The sequence below is a fragment of the Solanum dulcamara genome, chromosome 10 (assembly GCF_947179165.1).
Source record: "Solanum dulcamara chromosome 10, daSolDulc1.2, whole genome shotgun sequence".
NCBI lineage: Eukaryota > Viridiplantae > Streptophyta > Magnoliopsida > Solanales > Solanaceae > Solanum > Solanum dulcamara.
The window spans coordinates 70,723,980-70,743,633 of NC_077246.1; the positions used below are offsets into that span (position 1 = coordinate 70,723,980).

Consider the following 19,654-nt stretch of genomic DNA (forward strand, 5'->3'; position numbering starts at 1 on the left):
GGGTGTTCAATTGAAGCAGACATAATATGTAAATGTATCTTTTAACTTGACTTCAATTTTGTGTATGCACATTTAAACTTATATAAAATTAAACAAATAGATACATGCATCCTACCTGACATAATACACGTAAAATACGAAATTGCTATGTAGGACGCATATGACTATTTGTACAACTTTATACAAATTTAAGTATCTACTTATGCACACCCAAAATTACAACACATAATTGTCAAGTGAGACCAAATTAAATGACACGTTTATATATATTATATCACTAAACCATAGAAATATACAAAGAGTTAAAAGATGATTCCCCCTAACCTGTCAACTCACAGACTGTCATAAAAGACTTGAATCTCTTTAAATTCTTCCACCATTTTTGAACGCTAAATTTCTATTTTTTCATCAGCCATAAATTCACACACAGAGCTTGTTATATAAATTACTTTGAATAATATTTGTTCTTTCGTAGAAGGAAAAAATTGAGATTGGTCGATCGATGACGACTGTCTTTGGAATAATGGAGATTAATCTTGTTAGCGCTCGAGGTCTCAAAAACAACGAATTCTGGGGTATTTTTTTAAATTTTTTTCTATCTTCTTCTTAATTTCTTGTTTATCTTTGTTGACAGAGGTGGATTCACGGTTTTTAGTTTATGAATTTTGATTATTATGATTTTTATTTTAAATAGATTATTATATAAAACATTTCTTTTTATCGGATGGTATATGTAAAGACTGTGGCAGAGCTAGGATTAGGATCTTAAAAAGAAGTAAATATACTTGAAAGCCAACAAAATAAATTTATAAAAAGAAAAACAAATGGTTGTAATAAAAAAGTCCTATTATGTTGCTAGCACAGTGTAGAATACAAAACCCCTTAACCATTGCACCTATACCTTGTGTCAAAAAATATTAACACTTATATATATATTTATTAAATCAAAATTTGACCCCTATATATAATATAATTTTTTGAGAAGGGGTGTCAAGCTCTCTCTGTACAATAGATGGGTATATTTGGATCTTTTCACTTATACATATTACTCAGGCAATTATAATTTATGTGTATTACTTTAGTATGTTTAATACCACATAATTTAAAAATCTCTTGATATATTACACATATTTTGTTGAAGAGCACAAAATACAAAAATGTCTTTTACTTAAACTTCATGAGTTGTCAAACTAAAACACAAAAATTATAGTACTAGATCATTTCCTCCTATATGTACCGGGGGCAAATGAAGCCTTTCGGCAATTTTATATTCTATGTGTAGATATATATGTAAAAGTCTACTAAAATCTCAAAAAAAATATTAGATCTAAATTTACAATTTTAACATTACAACAAATTCAATACTAAAAGCTTAAAAATTAAATATATTAAATTTAAATCTCGAATCTGTCTCTACGCTTCATTAGTATTATCCTTGTTATTTAATTACCCTCATTATACTTGTGTGCACATAATTTAATTTTTTTTAATGTGGTTGTGATGTATATTGTGTAGGTGGTGGAATAGATCCATATGTTTTACTTCAATATAGAGGTCAAGAACGCAAGAGCTCTACTATTCGAGGTATTAATTAATAAATTATATATCTTCATTCTCTCTTTTTATATAGTTCTTAAGCACTCGTTAACATAAATCTATTTCTATAGCTGAATTCAGAATTTAAATTATATGGATTTAACATAAAACTATGAATTCAGACTTACTAATACTATTTGTTACAAATTTAATGACTTTGTGTATATAAGTTTGTGTTTCATATCAAAAATATTGAGTTTCAATGAATCGAGCATCACAACTCTACTTCCACCTCTTGCCCATCAGACGATTGCTGAAGATTAAGTATAATTGGACTTTGTAGCCCCACGCTAATAGTCTGTTTGACCAAGTTTTTTGAAAAGTAAAAAAATATTTTTTTTTTAAAAAAGGTATTTAATTTTAGAACGTGAAGGTGTTTAGCCGAACGTTTAGACATAAGTGATTTTAATGTAATATTTTTTTCACTCATAAAAGCAGGACAAGGTAGTAAACCAGAATGGAATGAGAAGTTCACATTCAAGATAGAATATCCCTCAGTAGATGGACAATACAAGCTTATACTTAAGCTCATGGATCATGATACATTTTCTTCTGATGACTATCTTGGTGAAGCCATGTAAGTAAACTTTTCGTTAAAACTTGAATTTTCGATTTTGACTTTGAAATATTCTAGTCGTAAAATACACATTGCAACATAGCGGGGGTTTAAATTTTAAGATCGAGTTGGTTGAGCAGGGGAGACGATTGAAATGAGCCCAAAATTCATCATCAAAGGAAGGTTGTAAAGACTTGAGTCGTGGTTGTTAGATTCTTCTTTAACCCTCCGATGAACCACATTGTAAATCTCCAAATGTGGGGGTGGGGGTCGGGGGGTAGTCTCATGCTCGAAACCCTCCGCATACTTTTTTAGTCAAGCTCGTTGCACGAGGTTGCTTAGTGAAGCTACCTCTCCTATGTGGTTTTGAGCTACTGGAGCTGTTTTTTACCTAGTGCGCACTTTAAGGATAGTGATTAATTCCATATCAACAATTTCTTTTTATAAGTCATAAATTACTTTATTAAAAGATCTCCTTTCTTGTTCTCAAATTCTATTATGTGTAAAAGCTGAAATTGATTCAATAAATTTTGTACATATTGTAGTATCTACTTGAAGGAATTTATTGAAGTGGGATTGGAGAATGGAAGAGCTGAAATTCATCCTAAAAAATATAGTGTGGTGGGGAGTGATCAATGTTATTGTGGTGAAATTCAAGTTGGTATCACATTCACTCCAAAGGTATATATTCTTTTGATAAAACTACCTCAATTTTTAAAAATTTATGATTACGCGATATCAAGAATTTACTGGTCTGATTAATCTTAACTTATGGGATAAACTCAAAAAATTAGCTATTTTTTAGTCCATGTATTGAACAAACCATAACCACTACCATGGAGTGTAAAATTCTAGCATATTATTGAGAAGTTTCACTTGTAGAATTTGAAGCTCTATTTCGATAATAGCTATTTTTCAAAAAATAGAAACGAAATGTGGCCAGTGAGTGCTATTGCAACTACTTTGTGTAACGTAGGAACTATTTGTCAATCAAGTTTTTCTTGGATCGAAATTTCTTTATATACCTTTTAAATGTTTTAATTTGTTAATTATTGTGAATTTATAGTATTTCTTACGTAGTTTTCAAATATATTTTCAAATTTACAACCAAAATTTAAAAATTTGAATCTCGAAATTTAAATTTTGTCATAAATTTACTTAAAATGCTAATGTAATGGGTCATGGTATGTTGAATAATTTGACAGAAGGCAGATGATTATGCAGAAGAAGAATATGGTGGATGGAAGGAGAGTGATGATTACTCATGAGTAGCTACAAAGGCGGATTTGATTTTGCGAAGAGACCATAAATTTACGTACATCATAATTCATCTTATAAATCTGCCCTTAGTAGCTTGTTGTTTAAGAGATTGTTTGTTAGTAAATGAATTAATTAGGGATGACAAACAATGTGGGGCGGGTTAAGTCATAACCTGCATACATTTCAACCCGACTTGCATAATATTTTACAATGGTTTCAACCCACCCCTGTCCTGCCCCTGTATAATATTTTTTATTCCTTTTTTTAACTTTGTTATTTACATATTCGTAAATTCAAATATTTTGGATGAATTTCAAGAAAAAGATGATAGAATGCACCATAGTGTTAGAAGTACAATTATATAGTGATTATGAAAAGAGGTTAAGTTTTATGCATTGCGATTTATTTAAAAACTATTTCGTGGTTATTGAGAATAATGTTTTGGTCATTTCTTAAAATTTTTCACTTGCTCTTGCGAAACTAAGATTGTATAAAATTGTAAAGCCCTAATTATCAACATTTAATAATATAGGAGCCAGTATAAATGCAATTAATTTGCTTTGAATACTCTAGTTTCTTAGCTTCTTCTCTTGACTGGGCGGGCATTTTTCTTTTCAATCTGTCCTTATTTAAAAAGAATTTAACTTAGAAATTCTCATTTTCATTTTTAATTGCATTCTTGATTAGAAATAATTTTTCATATATTTGACTATCTACCATTAAATGATTTAGTCGTGCACCTCATAAAGTCATGAAAATGATTAAATAATTGATTTATATGAATTCTTTCTGTGTTTTGCAAAAAAAGGGAACATTGCTAAAAATTGACAAGGTCAAATTTCCATTTATGCATCAAAAGGAACCTTCCAATGTCTAATTGTTCCAATTCATAATGATACTTTTGAATCTTTGGTTCTCAACAATTTGGTAGAGTTTTAATAACTTGTTTGGTTCTGAGTCATCATAGCATTTATTTTTCAAATTCAAAATGTTAAGGAGGTAAAGTTATTTTTTTCAATTAAAAATTTGGTTGAATGATTTTATAAGAGAATCTCTAAATGGAATGATCGTATAATTAATACAAAAAAAATAGTTTAATACCTTTGCTACGTAATTCCTCGTTAAGTGAGCAACTTTTTGAGATATTTACTCAAATATAATTCACAAAGAAATATCACATATGGGCATTTAGATTAACAGACGCTGATGACATATTATTATGGGCAAGCGATGATCGCGTAACTCGTACCATCCGATGGGATACTTTGACCACAAAAGAAGAAGCCTATAATTTCATCAAGGAAGTGTGTATTCCTAAACCATGGCATGTATCAATATGTATCGATGATCTATCCATCGGATTCCTTTGGGTAATCTATCCATCATGGTCGGATGGTCTTCATGATATTGAAGCTGCAGACATAGGTTACGCGATTGCAGTTGAGTATTGGGAACAAGGAATTGCTACAAAGGCACTAAAAATGGCAATCCCTCAAGTGTTCAACGACTTTTCTGGAATAGTAAAGCTTGAAGCGTATAGTGTTTTGGAGAACAAGGCTTCTCGTAGGGTTTTGGAGAAGGCCGGATTTAACTCCCAACGTTCACTAACATTCCATGGAGACTTCAAGGGATACAAAAATAAGGTTGATGTGGTAGTTTACAAATTACTATCCACAAATATATGATGAGTCTTTACATTTATGTACTACTATTTGTTACTTTCATGTAAAATTCAGAAACTCACTTATTTTCTCTTTAACATAATATTTTTCTTCGTACCGAACACACCCTACATCTAGCTTCATTTGGCACAAAACCAAATCTAGCATCATATAGATTTTATCTGAGTCAGGGGTGTGAGAGAAGAATCTCTGAAGAAAAGATGTACACAACAATGATTGAGTTTCTATCTTAAGCCAATACGAATACCAAAAAAAAATTAAAAAGTATATCATATACCATATCAAATACCATAATATCAAAATCACAGTATCAAAAATTTCGATATGATATGATAATTCGGTATATACCATATCACTCCCACCTCTGCTCGCTGTTGAATTAATCCATTCTGAACACATTAATTTCCTATATTCTCATGATCTCCTTTTTGTTTCTTCCATTTAATATATATTTACCGCTTGCCAATATTTCAGGTGTGTAATTATGTTAGCTTAGTTAATTCAATTAGTCTATTTTGGTGTTCTATTTAGGCTACTCGTTTTTAGTAACTTTTTTTTTGCAAAATCTTTATATGATCTTCCGTATGACTTGGGCGAGAAATACATTTAGTCTGACCATGATCCGTGCCCTTTTATTTAGCATTTAGAAGCACTAAACATAAATTAAGCAATTTTCTCAATTTTTCGTGTGAAATAGTCAATGAATTTTTTGGTGAATTGACTTTCGATCATTTTTTTTGCAAAACTTTTACAAGACCCTCTATAATGACCTTGAGAAGCAGTAAATATAGCCTCGTCATAATCCAGACAATTTTTCTAACATTTAGAAGTCACTTAACAGGAATTAAGCGATTTTTAATGTCTTTTTTGTATGTTATTCAATGAATTTTTTGGTGAACTGACATTCGATCACTTTTTTTGCAAAACCATTATAAGACCCTCCGTAATGACCTAGGGGAGAAGTACGTATAGCCTCGCCATGATCCAGACATTTTTCTAGCATTTAGAGGCCACTCAACAGAAATTAGGAAACTTTCTCAGTTTTTCGTACGTGTTAGTCAATGAATTTTTTGGTGAATATACTTTAGATCACTTTTTTTGTAAAACCTTTACAGGACCCTCCGTAATGACTTAGGAGCAGTACATATAGTCTCTCCATGATTTAGACCATTTTTAGCATATAGGGGTCACTCAACAAGAATTAGGCAATTTTCTCAGTTTTTTTGTGTCTTTTTCAATGAATGTTTTAACGAACTACTGTTTTCAATCACTTTTTTTTACAAAATTTTCAATCACTTTTTTACAAAACCTTTATAATACCCTTCGTAATGACTTGGGGGAGCATTACGTATAGACTCGCCACAATTCATACAATTTTTCTAACATTTAGGGTCACTTAACAGAAATTAGATGATTTTCTAATTTTTTGTGTGTTTTAGCCCATGAATATTTTAGTGATATGACCTACGGTCAATTTTTTTAAAAAAAATTTATGGTACCCTCTGTAAGAACCCGATGGAACAGTAGTGTAGTCTTAGAATGATTCACGGCGTATTCATAGCATTTAAAGGTCGTATAAACGAAATTAGGCGATTTTCTTATTTTTTGTATGTGTTAGCCCATCAATATTTTGGTGATATAGATTTTGGTCAATTTTTTTCGATACCTTTATGGGACCCTCCATAAGTATCTGAGGGAGAAGTACATGTAGCGTCGATAAGATCCACGACGTATTCATAGAATTTAGGGTCGTATATGCGGAATTAGGAGATTTTTCTCATTTCTCGTGTGTTTTAGCCCATGAATATTTTAGTGACATGACTTTCGATCAATTTTTACCTAACACCTTTATGGTATCCTCCGTATGTACCTTAGGAAGCATTACGTGTAGCCTCGGCACGATCCATGACTTATTCATAGCATTTAGGGGTCGCACAAGCGGAATTATACGATTTTCTCATTTTTAGTATGTTAGCCTATGAATATTTTGGTGATATTACCTTTGAACAACTTTTTTCCAAAACCTTTATATGATCTTCTGTAAGTACCCAGGGGAGAAGTATGTGTAGGCTCAACACGATACACGGCGTATTCATAGCATTTAGGGGGCGCACACGCAGAATTAGGCGATTTCTCATTTTCATGTGTATTAATCCATGTATATATTGGTGATATGGCATTCAGTTAATATTTTTTCGAAACCTTTATGGGACCCTCCGTAAGTATCCAGGGGAGTAGTATGTTACCCTCGGCACGATCCATGGCGTATTCAAAGCATTTTGAGGCTACACAAGCGAAATTAGGCGATTTTCTCTTTTTCGTATGTGTTAGCCAATGGATATTTTAGTGATATGACTTTCGATTAATTTTTTTTCGAAACCTTTATGGAACCCTCCATAAGTACCCAGAAGAGCAGTACGCATAGCCTCGACACAATTTACAGTGTATTCATAGCATATAGGATTCGCACAAGCAAAATTAGGCAATTTTCTCAATTTTCGTGTATGTTAGCACATGAATATTTTGGTGATATGAATTTCTGTCAATTTTTTTTGATACATTTATGGGACCCTTCGTAAGTACTCGGGGATTGCAGTACGTGTAGTTTCGACACGATCCACGGCATTCATAGCATTTAGGGGTTACACAAGTGAAATTAGGTAATTTTCTCATTTTTCATGTGTGTTATTCCATGAATATTTTGGTTTTATGACCTTCGATTATTTTTTTTTGAAACCTTTATGGTATCCTACGTAATTACCTGGAGGAGTAGTACATTATCATCGGCACGATCCAAGGCGTATTCATAGCATTTAGGAGCTGCAAATGCGGAATTAGGCAATTTTTTTCATTTTTCAAATGTGTTAACCAATTAATATTCTGGTGATATGACTTTCGATCAATTTTTTTCCGAAAACTTTATGGGACCCTCTGTAAGTACTCGGGGGAGAAGTACGTGTAGATTCGATACAATACACAGCGTATTCATAGCATTTTGGGATTGCACAATCGAAATTAGGCGATTTTCTCATTTTTCGTGTGTATTAGCCCATAATATTTTAGTGATATGACCTTCAGTCAATTTTTTGCCAAAACCTTTATGAGGCCCTCCATAAATATCACGAGGAATAGTATGTGTAGCCTCGACACGATACACTATGGGTACAACTCAGATACATGCTCAGCTACATGACATTTACATCTCATATACATGACAAATACATACATAAATACATTCTCAAATACACACCAGATATATCATGGATACATGCTCAGGTAAATGCCCCAGAAACATACTTAAGATACATAGTAGATGAACTTAAATAATGATTGATACAATTACAAAACTAAGAATCTGATCTGTAGTACTCCATTTTTCATTCAGTTTTAGCCACTCAAGAAGATCATCTAAAGGAAGAAAGAGAGAGAATTGAGTGATGAACGTGGAGAGGTGAGAATTAGGAGAGAGGATGATTGATTTGGAGTGAAAGAGTAAATTAGAGAGATAATTAATTGGATAGGGGCTCTATTTTAGTCTATTTTTAAGGAGTAATGTATCTCATTTCAAATATGGTAATTGGTATATAATTAATAAAATATGAGATAATAGGTAACTATTTTAAAATAAAAATTAAATGAGTAGATATGATTTGAATATAAATTTAATTAAATAGTTTTCCCCAAAAATTAAGGGCCATCGCAAAATAGGAACATTTGTGCGAATGACCCAACTTAAAACAATGGCCTAAGTTAGCCCAAATCAACAAAAGAGAGCTATGGTTGGGCTGTGCATCAATGGTCTTCACTATAAACCCAAGCTAATCTGTTGAAGCCCATAAAATTTCTGCTCATCTTCTCTGGCCAACTTCAAACAATTAATGAACTTCCACTAACAATTAAATGAACTTAATTAACACTCTTACTAAACCATACACAAACTTAACCATAGTTAGTAGTTAACTATAGTAACTAGTAAGTTCAACCACAAGGCATCTTTATCTAGACTAGAAGACTTCGAGAACAAGAGATGACATAACCTACGATTACAAGTAAAGAAAAATCTTAATAACTCAATTAATCGATTATAGTGAAAGTTCATTTCTCCATACATTTTCATTTTCATTTCTCCTACCTCGAACTATTTTTTTTTTAAAAAAAGTCACTTCTTACTTATTTAGGGCTCGGCTGATATGAGGAACAAGGACTAACTAATTTCAGAATTAATTTATCTCATGTTTGATTGAGATAAAATTACGGGATCACTTACTCTCAAATCAGTTACGGAAAATGGCCTAAATTGTCCTTAAACTATTGAAAATAGTACAAAAATGTCTCTCATCTGTCTATTGGGCCTAAAATGCCCTTGACATCCACTTTTAGGTCCAAAAATGACATTTTCTTTAACGAAAAAGGGCATGAGAAGCATTTTTGTATCATTTTCAATAGTTCGAGGGTATTTTAGGCCTTTTTTCGTAATTAAAATTCTGTTAAATAAATTTTGATTTATAATTAATTTTAAATAATCAAGTTGTACCCAATAGATGGTTGCCCCGTATTTAAAAAAATTATTCAAATTATTTAATTAAAACTATGTTAAAGAAAAAATAATTTTTAGACCTAAAGGTGAATGACAAGTGCATTAACTTTCAGAATTTTATATGATAATCATCCACCTTTAATTTCAAAAATGACATTTTCTTTAACATAATTTTAATTAAATAATTTAAATAATTTTTTTAAATACGGGGCAGCCATCTATTGGGTACAACTTGATTATTTAAAATTAATTATAAATCAAAATTTATTTAACAGAATTTTAATTAAATAATTTGAATATTTTTTTTAAACACGTGGCGACCATCTATTGGTTTCAATTTGATTATTTAAAATTAATTATAAATCAAAATTTATTTAACAGAATTTTAATTAAATAATTTGAATATTTTTTTTAAACACGTGGCGACCATCTATTGGTTTCAATTTGATTATTTAAAATTAATTATAAATTAAAATTTATTTAACATAATTTTAATTAAATAATTTGAATATTTTTTTAAACACGTGGCGACCATCTATTGGTTTCAATTTAATTATTTAAAATTAATTATAAATCAAATTTAGAATTTAGTTACGGAAAAGGGTCTAAAATGCCCTTGAACTATTGGAAATGGTACAAAAATGTCTCTCGTGTCCTTTTCCGTTAAAGAAAAGGTCATTTTAGGCCCAATAAATGATTGAAAGACATTTTTATACAATTTCCAATAATTTAAGAGCAGTTTAAACCCTTTATTGAATTGGTTATTTCGAAATTGTAATATTATTTTAATCTCACAATGAAAATGAAATAACTACTGTCGAAATTACTTACTTTCCAACCAGACGAATCCTTAATTTACCAAAATTTGAAAGTCAAGTAATTAATTATTGCATCATAATTAATCAACACATATGACATAACTAAAAACACACACTTGTCAAGGACTAATGTTCGCGCAGGAGCAGATATTTTATTATTCTTAAGAGATAAGTATCAAAAACACTTTTTTTTTTTTTTTTTTTAGTTTCATATCTAAACTATTGTGAGTATGAGTTTCATACCTAAACTATCACTTTTCAATTTGAGAAACACATCTCTCCCTTTTATTGTACTCACACTCCTAATAATTTACGTATGAAACTCAAAAAACAGAGATATTTTAGGTGCGTTTTTTATATTTATCTCTATTTTTAGATAAGAAAACGCTGCCCTGACTGCCCGCAATGACTGTAGAGAGATTACGGGCAGTTCTGTCTCAGTAACCACTAACGATGAGTTCCTTCTTCAAGCTGATTATATTTACCCTCCATCGCTTGATCTCTGTTGATCTGTATTCTTCATCGGACGGTCCACAATGAACGCTGCTTTTGAACTTAGTTTCTCTACGATATAGTTCTGAAAACTCTCCGATCTGCTTCATCGGAGCTCCGATCTGTCTTTCCAGTGAGTTTTCCGGCTCCGATTCATTGAATTTTAACTACTTCAGTTTTTTCTTCTGGAAAATATCGTGGTTCAGTTTAATTTCTGTTAGAAAAAGTTGTTCTCGTTGTTTTCTATTTTTCCGGCTCCGATTAGCTGGATTTATTCTACTTCAATTTTTTCTTCTAGAAAATACCGCGGTTCTTCTCGTTGTTTTCTGGCTCCGATTAGCTGAATTTATTCTACTATCGCGGTTCTTCTCGTTGTTTTCTGTTTTCCGGCACCGATTAGCTGAATCTGTTCTACTTCAGTTTGTTTTTTCCTTGTAGAATTTTCTGCGGTTCAGTTTATTTGACAATTGATGAAGTTCATTGTATTCTCCGATTGCGATTTCGGAAAAATTCTCTTCTTTGCTCCATTACGAGATAAAATTCTTCTCCTTGTTTTCAGTTTTCCGGCTCCGATTAACTTAATTTGCTCTACTTCGGTTATTTTTCCTTCTAGAACCTGCTGCAGTTCAGTTTGTTCTTTCTTCGCTTCGTTACGAGATAAATTCTTCTCCTTGCGTTCCACTTAGCTGAATTTACTCTACTTCAGTTTTTTTTTTCGTTTCTAGAACCTTCTGCGGTTCAGTTTATTTCGCAAAATTCTCTTCTTCGTTACGAGATGAAATTCTTCTCATTGATTTCTGTTTTCCGGCTCCAATTAACTGAATTATTCTACTTCAGTTTTTTTTTTCTGTTCTCCGGCAAAATAAGCTCTCCGACGAACTGTTGACTTCTTTACCGGCACAAAAATAGTCTTCTTCACTAGCAGCTTAGAATAGTTTATCGTTTTCTGAAATTTTGTTATTTGGTGATAATCTAACGGCTGAGAATTGATGGGTGCAGGGATCTGACGGTTGTTGGTGTAATTGTACCGTACCGTACTGATGGAGACAAGCAAAGGTTCAGTCAGTGTTACCATGATTAGACAGAGTATACTAACTTGCGCCGGTGAATCACTGCTAATTTTACTGGCTTCTTCGTTGGTTAAAACTCAGATCATCACTCTCACTCAGGTACTTAAAAATAATTGGTTTGATTTTTATACTTCCAATCTGAATTTATACGACATAATTGAATTTCCAGAGTGTATCAATTCTTTTTAATATCAACAAAAAGAAATTATATGACTTTTAAATTAAATATAGGGCTTGTTATGATTATTGTTGGCTAATTAATTATTTGGAAAAGATCTTATAGTATCAGAAGCTATTTTGGTTTTCTTAGCATGCGCCGGAGCCTGGATTTTTTCCTTTTTTTTTCAAGTAATTCAGTACGTGTCATATATATTTTTTAAAAATGTTTTTTTTTTTAATTTCTAATCCTCTGTATCTCATCTTCTTTTGACCTTTTATCAATAAAACATTTTTGGGCGTATTATGTTCTTTATAATGTTATGAAATAAATTTTATTATTTCCATGATAAGAAAATAACTGAGACCCTTCCTCGATCTGCTCATCTTTCTGCCGCTTATAAGATTACATATGAATTTGTATAGTGCAATTAAGAGTTCGTTATATTGAATTTGCCTAGTGCAATTTATGAGATCTATGCAATTTCCGACCTATTATAATACATAAACACACCCAAAAAATGGGAACCATGGATTTCCTTGATTTCCAAAAAAAAAAAAAGAAATATAACATTTTTTGTGTGTTGGATATTCCAATGGGGAGTGCGGTTGCGTAAATTCGACAACATCTTTAGGTCCACTTGAATGTGAAATATCTATAATTTTGTCTAAAGATAATGTGGGAATAATCATGTCCAAAGAATATTCCATCTTTTATGCTCTTTGCTAACTCCAATAAACTATAGGACTGACAGGTCAGTTATCTAATTGTTGCTGAAAAATATCGAGTCTGGCCCATTAGTTTCTTAGGCATTGGATCAAAAGATAATGAGATGCCTGGTCCAACTAAGATATCCATCTAGTTATCTGTAACTTGGACACGTGTAAATATAACAAAATAATCTTCTATACTTGCTTATAACTTCAATAGAAAAATCCCAAGCCTGAAAAGCAAAGGTAGGTTGAAAAAATATTTAAAAGAGGTGATTAAATAAAATATAACATACATGTTTAATATATCACTGTAGTATTATGAAAATGAACTATAAAAGCAAATCTTCATATATACAACTTACGAGGTTCAAAATCCAATCACAATTTGTTAAATATTTAACTTTCGCGACAAACCTATGAGACCAACAATTCACAAACATAAAATATTTCTTAGTCATTTTCTTTGAGACGACAATGTAGCAACTCTTTTGTTTACGCTTTCATAGTGCATAATGTTTTTATATATAGGGGTACTTGAAGCTACTCGAACAAAAGGCTAAAATGGGAAAAGAGCATCATGCATCTTCTCCAGGCAAGCCTCTTGATGCTGAGGAAGACGGCAATGAAACGGGAGATGAGGATGGAGAAGAAGATGAAGGTGAAGATTTGTCATCCGAAGATGGAGGAAATGTGAGCAATAACCCAAACACCAACGGTAGCAACTCCAAGAAACATCCTGGAGAAGGGGCAGGAGGTGCTGAAGAGAACGGTGAAGATGATGATGAGGGTGGTGGTGAAGACGAACCAGATGACGGTGATGATGATGATGATGATAAGGATGAACCTGATGAAGAAGATGATGAGGAAGAAGACGGGCCTGCTGAAGGCGAGGATGAAACTGTGGAAGAAGAGGATGATGAAGAAGAGGAAGAGGAAGAGGAAGATGAGGAAGAAGAAGCAATTCAGCCACCAAAGAAGAGGAAGAAGTAAATTATCCACAACAGGCTAATCTCCTTTATCACTATGAGGTCTGTTATGTTGACGCTGTAACTTTGTGTCTTAATGCACCACTAGAGTACTTAAAAAAAATTCCCAACTGCGGCAATGTTTAGAGGATGTTCTATTCATAAAAATCACTATGATTTGCTGCTGAATGAGAATAGATCAAGACTTTGATTAGACAATTTTTGAAGTTATACAGCAACAGACGTATTCAGCTCGATTAATTAGGCATAAGTATCAAGGCTTTCACTGTATAAAACATTAGGTAAAACAGTCTTGCTTCTGATATGAATCAAATCAAAGCAGAATTGACTTTTGATGCTCATCGCTCTAAGATACAAAACATAGAAAGCCAATTTCTGATCAAACTCTACGTAGTAAATTCTACAGAAATACAACGAATGTAGTCTAATGGCAAGTGACAGTAGGAGAAAAGACCAATTCATAGAGAGATGATGTGCCGAGACACGGAGTTCAAGAATAAGAACAAATAATCTTAAGGCTCTGTTGCTGTGGAATCCTCCATCAGCAATGCATTTTTGGAGGATCCGAGCAACATAATCTTAAGGTAATATATCATATGTAACCTTGAAATGTTTCTGCTGACCAGTTCTATTTCAGGATCAGAACTGTCAACATCTGTAGCATGAAGTGCTGCCAACAGAAATTAAACTTGCAATCTAAATTATGAATCTTACTGAAACATCAGTATGCCAAGTTACATGTGACAAACAGGATAAAGAATGAAGATAACAGAAAATGGTTATAGGGAAGAAATAAGCTGATAATTGGTGAAGAATCCTTGAAGTGAATGTAATCATACTTCGTTTCTAGAGGAGTGTGTTACGCAAAATAAAGGAATTGGTGGATCTCTCCCATCAGACAGATCAATGGCACCGGGCATGGGATACACAGGCAGGAAAGCCGATTTAATCGCGCAAGCCACAGATTTTTAAGTCATTGAAGCATCACACATATGACAGATACTCTTCCAGCTCTCACGGGGAAAAGACGTTTAAAGCGGAGGGAAAACCAATCTCAGAAGGGAAATCCGGATGAAAGGGAATCCGGAAGGGAATAAAGGAAGAGAAACTAATGCAACATATTTTAAACACTTTTCTTTCTTCAAACTTAGTAAGCTTGTTGCAGGTTAATAATACAAGCAGAAACCAGAAGGTTAATGGTACAAGCTGAACAATGAAAAACATATAATACAAAGAGAAACCAGAAATAAAAACAAAGACAACATTACAGCTCAAAACTTCTAAATAAGAATTCTTAAAAAAGTGAAAAGCATGAATTTTCATGCAAAAGGAAGTGAGGAAATGAAATGGACTTTCATTCACTTTTGAAAGTTATTTCTCAAACAAATAAAGAAAATAGAATAAAATGAATCAATATCTATTCTAAGAAACAAGCCTAATTAGCTTGAACAAACTAAGACAAAGGAAAAAACAAGACCTGTGCTTTTAAAAGAAAAAGATAGGAACAGCTAAAATGGAGAAAATATCAAAATTGTCTATTAGTTAACAATAAAAATTCACAAACCCTGAGTCATCCTTGTTAAAAGTTAAATAATGTTAAAGAGAATAAAGATATGAATAGGTAAAATTGAGAAAATATCAAAATTGTCTATTAGTAGTTAGCAATAAACATTGAAGAACCCCTAGTCATCCTTGTTAAAAGTAAAAATAACGTTTAGGAGCCGGAGTGAAACTAAACAAAAGACAATATCCACTCGGAAATGTCAAGGTAACAATTTTACAAACTTAAGAAGCATATTTGTACGCAAAGAGAGGAAAGAGGATATGGCATACGAGAAAGGCCAAATAGAAGAAATGGATAATAACAATATCAAGAAAATACTTAGCCAAATAAGAATTGTGTAACAAATTTAAACAAAAGAAAACAATGCCAGACACACAAAGATAAGGTATAACAGCAAAATATCAAAATTGTCTATTAAAAAGTGCACCATATCATGAACCTGAGATATCTCTTGATACTGCTTAAATAATGGATAAAACGAAAGAATGAGAGAAACAAATGAAACCAAAAGGCACTATAATGAAAATCTCAGAAAAACATAAGAGCAAGAAAAGAAAAAGGACAAATCCACATCAAAACAAGTCTAAAAGGAAAAATGAGAAATTTATCCGCCAAAGAGAAGGGCAATGACATAGGACATAAAATCTACCAAGTCCTATAGGAACTTGGCTTATCAGTAAGAAGTATGAATTATATGAAAGGAAAAAAATAAGAAACATATGGCTACAGATCCAATAAAACCCAAGCCACTGACAAAGACTGACCCTTAGACACTCATCAAATGCTTCAATGACTTTGTTTCATCATGAATCAGGCGTTGTTCATCTGCAAAATCATATACAAGTAAGTACCAGATAATACATTTAACAAGGGAGAAGGGGTTGGAGCTACGTAAAAGGCAAAGCAAAATCAAAAGGCCAATTAACTGATATAAAAAAAGAAAGAAGAACGGGAAGCACAGGTTAATGGATAATCCACTCAAATCAAGAACACGTCTTTGTATATTCAACGGAGAATGATAACATCACGAGCCTCTATGCTAGGTAGTAAATTCAAGCTAATACAAGTATAATCAACAGGATTATAACAAAAAAAAATCAATTTATCAGTTGGTTAACTCGTACTCTCGTCCTTGCTTTACCTGGGCTCCCTAATCTCTTAAAGAAAGGTGTGAAATACCATAAGAGACCTTAGCTTCTGGAACATGCTAGTTTTTCCCATGCATAGGAGGCAGATTGAATTATTTTTTTGATTATCTTTGTTTTATTAATTTTTGGGGTACAGCTAGTATTTAATTTGTAATATGATAACAAAGAATCAACATCACGGACAATAAATCATTTTTCCATTGAATTGGACTGTGTTGTCATTAGACTGGTTAGACATACCTTAGTCTGAAATTTTTCTTCAAATATATATGCCACATAATCATAGCACAAGGGAAAGGAGAGGAGCACAGCAGGTATCTGCTTAGCTGGCTGAGGTGAAGGTAGCAGGATAAAAGTCATTTTCCATTTTCACTACAACATTTTACTCGTAATGACTCTTTACTTGTTGAATGGTTGTAATTTTCTCTTATCTGTTAACTAATTCTCATTTGTTGTTTTCGTAATGTCAAATGACTACTTTCACCCCCTTTATTCCAGCTGAGATGTTGCTCAGATAGCTTCTGGTTGTAGTTTGCTAAGTGAACTTGAGATTGTTTATTATGAATGACCTTAAGTGTAGAATTTACATGTCATATAGACACTAATTGCTTATAGACTTTAGCTCACAACAACTGAGTCATAAGTTCTAAGTTAACTCATTGGTTTTTGAGATAGATCAATCAACTAAGCCTCAATCCAAACTAGTTCGGTCGGCTATACGAGTCCTCTATACCCATTCAATCAATTTATGACCATTTTACATCAGCTATAACTAATATAAAACAAATTCTAGGCACTAATTAGTAAGATATACCAATTAGATGTGAGTACTTTTAGCAACAGAGTACCGCACTCAGAGAAAATTTAGAAAAAAGTGAAGAACTTTACATCTACTGCAAGGCAAGCATGGAAATAAAAACAAACATAATACTGGTAACCTAGTCAGATTACTTGTACATATGTTCTAGCATACCAAATAAGCAAGTTTAAAAACTATTAATAATCACATGTAAAAGCAGTAGGAACAAATCAAGAAAAAATGCAGGTTATGGAAAGAAAAATCTTACTTAATGATTAGCAGAAATGATGATAAAAGTTTAAATACCGAGACACTATGCAAATATCTCCCAAGAAAGAAGGGACTTAACAAAAATACTCTTTTTTTCACTTTTACTTGTCCACTATACTAAAACCACATTTTTTCTTTTACTTGTCCACTTGACCATATCAACAGAAAACCAATCTTTCTTTCATGTCTTACCAATTAACAAAGAGAGTACAACTTAACACAAAACATAGTAATAAGGGTATCAAATAGAAGACCAAGTACCACAAGTGTGACGAGTAGCCACTACTCCCCGGATGCTTTGCAGATGAAGGTTGCCCAACCTGCTTATTTTGGTAGAGCTGCAATAAGCCAGGCGCCATTCCCCCAGTAGAACCACCCGTACTGCTACCAACACCACCATATGCCCCTAAACCCGAAACACCCCCTCCTAAACTATCTAACAAACCACCATATCCAGCTGCCATCCCCATTTGCTGCCCGAAACCACCAACTCCTACAAATGGATTAACATATCCTCCATATGGGTTAGCAAGTACTCCACCATAAAACGGATTCATCATTGCCACGTTAGCGTTCTGACCCAACATCCCCATACTCTGAGCAGCTGCAACTGAACCATACACACCTTGCCCTGATGGCATTGCCAGCAACGGCTGCTGTACAATCTCTGTAGTAATACTAGCCGCTCCACCACCAATTTTCCCCTCTGCCGCCTTCTTGCAATACAATTGCCGCCCCTCAAACATCTTACACGGCTCTTCCAAACATTTCTTTGCTTCCTCTACTGTCTTATACACAAACAAAGCATACCCTTTCGATTTCCCAGTCGATGGATCAAATCCCAGCGGTCCAACCTCAATTTCCCCAAACTTCGCAAAAAAACTCCTTAATTTCTCCGAATTCACATCCTTTGGCACATTACTAACATATATCTTCCGACTACCAAATTCATTAGTCCCGGAAGCAACAGTCTCTTTCATTGAAGCCAACTTACATGAAGCCAAACGATTGTTAATCGTCTTCTGAGGTTCTTTCAGCGCTTTCGCAGCTGATTTCCGAGTCTTAAACACAACAAAAGCATACCCTTTCGCCTTTCCGGTAACATGATCGATCACAACATTGCATTCGTCAATCTCTCCGTATTGTTCAAATACAGAGAGAAGGGTTTGGCGCGTGGTATCACGCGTCAACCCATAAACGAAAATTTTCCGGTGGGTAATATCTTTGTCGGCGGTTGACTGTATAAGGTTGTAAAAAGAAGGATGAGAAAGTGCAGTATCCACAGCTAAGGAAACGAGTTGATCCTTTGAGAAAGGTTCGAGAAGTTTCTGAAGTTTAACCGGTAATGGGTCGGAGTCGGAATCGGAGCCGGAGCCGGAGCCGGAGCCGGAGCCGGAGCCAGAATCGGAAGTGGGTGGGTTAGAATTACTGGATTTGGGTGTTTTTTGCTGTTGCTTCTTGTTGTTCTTGTTGATTTTAGAAGGTGTAGCCATGGAATCTGCTGCCTTCTTGATGAGCTTTCGCTTTTTCACTTCGTTCTTAGCAGCCATGGGAGCTTGAAAGTAAGGTTTTTTTCCTCAAGAAAGAGAGAAAAAGACGAATGGGAAAGAGAGCAGCAGGGTTTTGGATTCGGATTTCTCTGTTTTTCAACAAAGGAGACTATAGTTTCATTGTTCTTGAGGCCCACAACGATGGCCCAATGATCTTAAATTGAGTGGCAACAAGTGAGATATGAAAAAAATAAAATATTTACGTAAATTTTTATTTTATTTTATAGAAATAGATAGATTGTTTTAAAAAATCGTGAAGCAAATTAAAGTATTCACGAGTAAAGAAATAATAAGGAAAGCAATAGATTACATTCTGAGAAAGGAAACAACAACAATACAACAACAACAATAAACCCAGTATAGGGGTGGGTGGAGGCTTACGAGGTTTCAAGAATATTTCAATATCTTATTCATGAATCATAATATATTTATTGACAAATTTATATATAAATTAAA

General features: G+C 33.1%; 3 protein-coding genes across 4 annotated transcripts; 2 read left to right on the forward strand and 1 right to left on the reverse strand.

Annotated features, from left to right (window-relative positions):
• The first annotated feature begins 310 nt into the window (after positions 1 to 310).
• Positions 311 to 3,680, forward strand: LOC129870500 (16 kDa phloem protein 1). 2 transcript variants are annotated; one of them, XM_055945309.1, is made up of 5 exons: positions 311 to 575; positions 1,516 to 1,584; positions 2,032 to 2,173; positions 2,698 to 2,833; positions 3,358 to 3,680. In XM_055945309.1, exons 1-5 carry the CDS (start codon positions 503 to 505, stop codon positions 3,418 to 3,420), a joined length of 483 nt encoding a protein of 160 aa, XP_055801284.1. In that variant the 5' UTR covers positions 311 to 502; the 3' UTR covers positions 3,421 to 3,680. The 2 variants fall into 2 exon arrangements, with proteins under 2 accessions (XP_055801284.1, XP_055801285.1); XM_055945310.1 differs by having other exon boundaries at positions 2,035 to 2,173.
• Positions 3,681 to 4,400: 720 nt separating this feature from the next.
• On the forward strand, positions 4,401 to 5,483 carry LOC129869936 (uncharacterized). The gene is made up of 2 exons (XM_055944498.1): positions 4,401 to 4,411; positions 4,605 to 5,483. Exons 1-2 carry the CDS (start codon positions 4,401 to 4,403, stop codon positions 5,095 to 5,097), a joined length of 504 nt encoding a protein of 167 aa, XP_055800473.1. The 3' UTR covers positions 5,098 to 5,483.
• A 10,532-nt stretch (positions 5,484 to 16,015) lies between these two features.
• Positions 16,016 to 19,335, reverse strand: LOC129870302 (UBP1-associated protein 2A-like). The gene is made up of 2 exons (XM_055945033.1): positions 17,910 to 19,335; positions 16,016 to 16,256 (listed from the first exon to the last, which is right to left on the reverse strand). Coding segments are annotated over exons 1-2 (1,290 nt in total). The 5' UTR covers positions 19,199 to 19,335; the 3' UTR covers positions 16,016 to 16,255.
• Positions 19,336 to 19,654: the final 319 nt, after the last annotated feature.

Excerpts from the sequence above, each read along its gene's own strand:
- LOC129870500 (XM_055945309.1), top strand. The coding sequence starts at position 503 with ATGACGACTGTCTTTGGAATAATGGAGATTAATCTTGTTAGCGCTCGA. Across the intron at positions 1,585-2,031 it reads CAAGAGCTCTACTATTCGAG|CAGGACAAGGTAGTAAACCA; the intron begins GTATTAATTAAT and ends CACTCATAAAAG. Across the intron at positions 2,834-3,357 it reads GTATCACATTCACTCCAAAG|AAGGCAGATGATTATGCAGA; the intron begins GTATATATTCTT and ends ATAATTTGACAG.
- LOC129870302 (XM_055945033.1), bottom strand. The coding sequence starts at position 19,198 with ATGGCTGCTAAGAACGAAGTGAAAAAGCGAAAGCTCATCAAGAAGGCA.